Genomic DNA, 6946 nt, shown 5'->3' on the forward strand with positions numbered 1-6946 from the left:
TTGATGAACTGATGGATTGATGGATGAATGAATGGGTGAATTGTTTAACGTATGGATGGATTGATGGATGAATTGATTTGCAGATGGATGATAGATGGATGAATGGGTGAATTGATTGACAGGTGGCGGTATCAATGGATAAATGGGTGAATTTATTGGCAGATAGACGGATGAATGGGTAAATTGATTAAGAGGTGGATCTATAAATGGATGGATGAATGGGTGAATTGATTGGTGGGTGGATCTATCAATGAGTAAAGGGGTGAATTGATTATCAATACATGAACGGGTGAATTGATTGACATATTGATGGATGAATGATAAATGACAGCTTGTTGATGGATCCATGGTCGTGCTGGTGATGGATGGTGGAATTCCGTAGTTGTCATGGCGACGGACACCGACGGCCATGTTTCCTGGTCCCCTCAGACCCCACTGACTCCGCCTGGTCCCAAAGAACCTAAAAAAAAAATTACGAGTTTGTGTGAGTGTGTGTGTGTGTGTGTGTGTGTGTGTGTGTGTGTGTTGGACGGCCGGGTTCCGTATCCAGGGGAACTCGCTCAGGTTCTAGCGCTTCTAACTCGGCTCCTTTCTGTCTGTCCCTGCAGTTTAGCGGAGCCAGTTAGCCTCCGACGCAGAAACAATGGAGGAGGAAAGACGAGTGAGGGGAAGGGCGGGCGGGCGGGCGGGCGGGGGGGTGGCGGCACCTGAATGTACAACGCACACACACACACACACACACATTCACACACACACACGCCAAGACGGCAAGGACACGGCAACAATGAGGCCCTTAAACAAAAACCGCCGCTCTCCGGCGAGGAGGAGAATGGAGTGAAAAGACCGCGGCGGCTGACTTCGCCGGCCGCCACGGCGACGCGTGGCCGCCATTATGCTCTCCATTCTCTGCCGTGTGTGCTGAACCTCCGCTGTCACTCTCTCTCTTTCTCTCTCTTCTCCCTTCCCCTCCTCTTACCGACAAACCTCGCCGCCAACGCCACCCCCCCCCCCCCCCAACCCGGGCAGGTCGTTAACTAACAATCTGGCCGGCGTTCCCCTCCCCAAAGTCCCTGGCCTCCCCCTCACGCTGCCGCAGATGCCGAGCTTCTCGGCGCCGGCCTGGATGGGAACGCCGAGCGACAACACGTAGGTACCGATGGACGGCGGGGGGCGGGGGTCGTCTGCTGTGACGAGGGAAGGGGGGTCGCCATCCATCTTCGCCATCATGGCCGCTCCACCTTATTGTTACTGTCTTTTGTAATAACACAGTAATATCGCATTAATAACACACAGTAATATCCTAATAACGCAGTTATTACTCATTTATGGGGGGTTGCTGAGGCAACAAACGGTGGCTAACGTGCTAACGTGGCTACGCCCTCAAACGCGCCGGCTCAAATTCACTCCAAAGTCACGTCTTCATGGCTTCCATCAGGGTGGCGACCTCCATCATCTTCCTCTGCATGGAGCCTGTGGAGGGAGGTCCGGTTGTTTCCGTCACACCTACACTCGTCTGTCGGCGGGGCGACGCCCGCATGCCGCGTGTGCACGCTGTGTGTGTGTGAACGAAACGGGATTTATCCACATGTTTGTGTATGTATGCGTGTGTGTGTGTTGATGCCTGCACGGAGTCAACTCGCCAGCATGCCTCTCAGTTCGACTGCATGTGCAGGAGCTCGCGATTGCGATTTGTCCCGCGTCACTTGAATGTGCCGTCCTGACAGGTTGTAGCATAACTATTACACAGGTGTAACATAGCCGTTACACAGTTATTACACCGGCATAATATAGCTATTACATGTGTTACATTTGTAGCATAGCTATTAGACAGGTGTTACACAAGTGTAACATTGCTATTACACATGTGAAACATAGCTATTACGCATGCGTAACATAGCCTACACAGGTGGTAGCTATGTTACAGCTGTGTAATAGCTATGTTACACTATGCTCCATAGTTGCAGCATAGCTATTACACAGGTGTAACAGCTTTTTGCATGTGTGACAACTATTGCATAGCTGTTGCATAGCTATTGCATTGTTGTACCTTGCATCGTCATAGCATAGCTATTGCATCGTTGTCGCATAGCTATTACATAGTCGTAGCATTGCGATCATGTAGTCGTACCATAGCTATTGCTTTGTCGTAGCATAGCTATCACACAGTCGTAGCATAGCTATTGCGTCGTCGTAGCATAGCTGTTGCATTATTGTAGCATAGTTATTGCATCGTCGTAGCGTAGCTATTGCATCGTCTTAGCATAGCTATAACATCCTCGTAGCATAGTTGTTGCATTGTCGTAGCATAGCGATCACATAATCGTAGTACAGCTATTGCATCATCGTAGCATAGCTATTACATCCTCGTGGCATAGCTATTGCACCGTCGTAGCATAGCCATTGCAGCGTCGTAGCATAACTATTACACAGGTGTAACATAGCTATTACACATGCATAGAGGTGTAACACAACTATTACACAGGGGTTATACAGTTGTAGCAGAGCTGCTATTGGTGAATGTGCTTTGAAACCGGGCCGACATCCGTCACAGGAAGTCACCTGTTAAGGTACAGCTCCGAAGTCAGTCCCCACGGCCGGATGCCGTCGGGGAACTGCGCTTTCCGTCCAGAGGGAAAAGTGCCCGAATCTATGTCGGGTGCGGAAACGCATCCAGCGTATCTGCCGTCCTTTAGACCGCCACCTTCTCCAGATCTAGATCTCTCTCCCGGAGCCGCCTGGGAAGTTTGAAAAGTGAAGGAGGGCGCCGGCCAAGTGTGGGCAGCTTCATCTCCTCAATGAAGGTCAATCTTCTCCTCCGTCGGTGAGGGAACCGTTCTCTCGTTCTTCCTACAAATCAGCCTGAACGAGCACGGAGGCCCCAGGGCCACCTGCACCCCCCCTCCCCGGGGTCACCTGATGGCATGGAAGTGGGGCCTGACACCCCCCCGACTTTCCCACACCATGGATGGTAGTGCCCCCCCCCCCCCCCCCACGCCGCCGCCGCCGCCTGGATCCAACCGGAGGAAAAGCTGGCGCTTCATTAGCGAGCACAGACGGGCGAGTGGGATCGTCCCGTTCCCCGGGGAGGTCCGGGCGGGGGGGGGGGGGGTTCGGAGCGCGCTCAGTGAAGAGCCCTCCTAATTAGACATGAGGGGGATGCCGGCGAGCGTCTTAATTGCGCGCCGCCTCCGTTCCCACGAGCCCCCCCGCGAAAGAAACAGTCTTTTAAAGGCGAAGACTGGAAACTGAGGGAGCGCTTGTTTTATCCACCCCCAGCCCCCCCACTCCCTCCCCCCGCAGATGTCACCCTTGCCGCGCGCTGTACATTTGGATGTTGTGGCAGCGGCGGATCGCGCCGTAGCAATGTATTGCCGTGTAACCTTGTGGGTGGTGAGTGGGGGGGTCCATCTGTCCCCGTCTCAGGCCGGAAATTCACTGAACCCCCCCCACTCCGAGGAATCCACCACCAACTTCCTCCTGTCAAAATAGCACCGTCGTCCACTTCTTCCTTCTTGTATGCCCGTATAAGGTCAGGTCGCCTGGACATTAAGAGAACATAGATCCGAGCATACCATCAGAACTTCCGTTCGACCAAAAATGGGTACTCCGTGTCCACGTTCTTCAGACCGGTAATGTTCTCCATTTTCCCCCACAGCAATGGTTCGGCTACCTCAGAAGACCTGTTCTGGAAGCTGAGTGCTCTGCAGATGTTTGTGGTCGACCTTCATTGGCCGGAACCCGAGTTTGCCAAGCACCTGGAGCAGAGGCTCAAGCTCATGGCCAGCGACATGATGGAGGCCTGCGTCAAGAGGTTGGTGCCAACGTCATCTCGTCCTGCCTCCAACCGGCAGGAGCTAGCCTCGAGCTACTTCAGGAAAGTGAGCCACAATCTACAGTACCGCTGCACAATTAGCCTTGACCTACCTCTCGGGAGTCGGCCTCAAGCTACTTCTAGATAGTCATCCTCAAGCTACTCCCAGATAGTTCCCCTTAAGCTACTTCTAGATAGCTAGCCTCAAGTTACTTCCAGATAGCCATCCTCGAGGTACTCCAAGATCATCAGCCTTGAGCAACTTCTATATAGTTGACTCCAAGCTACATCTAGATAGTTTGTCTCAAGATATTTCTAGATAATTGGTCTTGAACCTCTTCTAGACACTTAGCCTTGAGCACAGTTGGCTTTGAGCTTCATCCAGACAGTTAGCCTCATGCTACAGTACCTCTAGAAGATTAGATTCAAGCTACTTCTAAACAGTTTGCCTCGACCTACCTCTTGACTGTTATCCTCAAGTTCTTTCTCGACAGTAAGCCTCAAGCTGACTCTAGATAGGTAGGCACAAACTACAGTGCCTAGGTAGACACAAACTACAGTGCCTCTTGACAGCTAGATTCAAGCTGCTTCTACACAGTTAGCCCCAAGCTTCTTCTTGGTAGTTAGCCTTAAGCTTATTCTAGACAGTCAGCCGTTAGCAACTTCAGCATAGTTAGCCTTGAGCTTCTTCCGAACAGTTAGTCTCAAGCTATAGTGCTTTCAGACAGTTAGGTACAAGCCACGTCAAAACGGTTGTCCTCAAGTTACTTCTTGACAGTTAGCCTCAAGCTACTTCTAGACAGGTAGCCTCAGACTACTGTACCTTTAGACAATTAGGCCCAAGGTACTTCTAGACATTTAGCCCCTTGCGATATGCTCGAAATTGGGCCTGCATTTGTTAATCAAGAAGTGACCAACTGAGGATGTGCAAGGTTGTTCAGCTCTGTCTTGAAAGTGCTGCTGTTAGCAAGATTTTTTGGTATTTTGTTCAGCACCACCTCCACAACCACCCTCTCCCCGTCTCCTTCCCCAGAACAAAGATGGCATTCGAGTCCAAGATGCAGAAAGCCGGCAGGTCAACGGACTTCCGGGTTCCACCATCTGTCTGCACCATGTTCAACTTGCTGATGGACGCCAGGAAGCAGTGCTCCAAACTCTGCGTGCTGGACACGGGCCAGGAGGTGAGCAATCTAGCTAACTTAGCCAAATTCATGAAATCACTTTTGCTGTTCTGATGTTTTGCTAGCATAGCTTTGCCACATGGTTCGTATTGGCTACCCTTATTTTGTATTACATTACATGTACAATCTATCTTTGGTATCCACATTAGCAAATCCCAACTTTTTAGCTAATTTAGCCCTATTCATGAAATCACTTTTGCTGTTCTGATATTTTGCTAGCTTAGCTTTGCCACATGGTTCGTATTTCCTGCTCCGATTTTTTCTTAATTAGCTTTGGCGCATACTCCACATTAGCTAAACCCAGCTTTTTAGCGAGGTGAGCCAAATTTGTGAAATCATTCTTGCTTTCGTGATGTGTTGTTGATTTAGCTTTGCACCATGGTTCATATTGGCTACCCTTATTTTATATTACATTACATGTACAATCTATCTTTGGTGCATGCTCCACATCAGCAAATACCAACTTTTTAGCTAATGTAGCCCAATGTAGCCCAATTTGTGGAATCACCGTTGCTCTTTCTATATTTTGCTAACTTGGCTACTCCCGTACCCCAATGGCTACTCTCATTTTTCACCAATTTAACTTTGGTGCAAGTTCCACATTAGCCGCTCTGATGATTAGCCCAATTACATTAGCTACGTGGAACCTTCTGTGAAGGTTCTCAGTCATTCTAGCTATTCTGATGTTTGGCTAGCTTAACTACATCATCTACAGTAGTGACCGTAGTGTTTAGCTAACAAACTCAGCCGCGTCGGCTCACCTTAGCCGCTCTTTTGTACTGAGGGATTAGCTTACGTGGATGAAATCGGGCTGCAGCACCCCGGGCTTACCGAGCGCCACGCGATGAGGGGTCTGACTATGCGTCAAAAAAAAAAAAAAAAAAAATTGCAACGTTGCGAACGCTCGCCTTGAAAACGTGAAAGCCGCCGTGCGTCACGAACAAGCACACGATCCAATAACAAAGTGAGCATCTCTAATGGCTGCCGTCCCGGCGTGTGGGCCGACCTTCACTCGGCTGCTGCGTGCCGCCGCCGCCGTCGTCTCGGCAGCCTTGAACGGCCCGCCAGCCTCTGATGGAGGCCGTTTTGATATCGAAGCAAAGGAAGAAAGAAGCAGAAAAGAAAGAAATCTACGCCCCACACGCGCTCAGGGATGTGTTTTCAACTTTAAAAATCTAAGTTTCCAGTCAGTATTTTGCTTGGGCTTTTTTTCTGTGTAATTTTGAAAAACTGAACCCCCTTCTCTCCATGGTATGTCGTCCGCCGCCACCACACCCATGTCCATCCGCCTCCTGCACGCCATTGTTTGAATCCCAGGCGGACAAACAATGGGTAAGTCCTCCATCCTCATCACACCTTTTCACCTCAGCGCTTTACTTTGAAAGGTCAGCGCCTAGATGTAGTTCACCTGTCCACTTTTCCTTGGAAATAGCTTTTAAGTGCTTCCATCTGGTCAAATGAATACATAACTGCAGACAGCTAATTTAGTGTATCGGTCATTTCCTGCAGATTCGAGGTCATTTCTGACAGTTTATTAGTCATTTTAGCAGGTTATTGGTGATTTTTTTTTGCAGAGTATTGGTAATTTTTTAGATAATTATTATTAGCCATAGTTGTAGATTATTTGGTTATTTTTTTAAGATTATTGGTAATCCCCCTGCAGATTAGGTATACATTATGCAGATTAACAATAATTCACAAAAGCTAATGTGAATTATTATTAACTTCCTGTGTATTCTTGTTAATTTTTGCATATCATCTGTAATATTTGCAGATCATTGATAGATATCGTGGATTGTTGGTAAATTACGCATATTATTGTTAATTCCTGCGTATTCTTGTTAATTATTTGCAGATTATTGGTCATCACCATTGACCAATAATAATAATAATACCATTGACCATCACCATTGGTCATGGTGGTGACTTTTTTTTTTTTTTTTTGCACAATATT

General features: G+C 48.7%; 1 protein-coding gene across 7 annotated transcripts in view; it reads left to right on the forward strand.

Annotated features, from left to right (window-relative positions):
* Positions 1-6946, forward strand: part of cadps2 (Ca++-dependent secretion activator 2) — a 78812-nt gene that overhangs the window by 55847 nt on the left and 16019 nt on the right. For 3 of the 7 annotated variants that reach the window (XM_086149316.1, XM_086149319.1, XM_086149317.1), the window contains exons 20-23: positions 1027-1146; positions 3656-3811; positions 4845-4992; positions 6310-6324. In XM_086149316.1, coding sequence (XP_086005442.1) covers positions 1027-1146; positions 3656-3811; positions 4845-4992; positions 6310-6324 — 439 coding nt within the window. The remainder of the gene's footprint in view (positions 1-1026; positions 1147-3655; positions 3812-4844; positions 4993-6309; positions 6325-6946) is intronic. The other 4 variants (XM_086149318.1, XM_086149320.1, XM_086149321.1 and 1 more) reach the window with 3 other exon arrangements.

Source organism: Fistularia commersonii, chromosome 7 (genome assembly GCF_037954325.1).
Source record: "Fistularia commersonii isolate RoL2024-O1a breed Wild chromosome 7, RoL_Fcom_v1.0, whole genome shotgun sequence".
Classification (NCBI taxonomy): domain Eukaryota; kingdom Metazoa; phylum Chordata; class Actinopteri; order Syngnathiformes; family Fistulariidae; genus Fistularia; species Fistularia commersonii.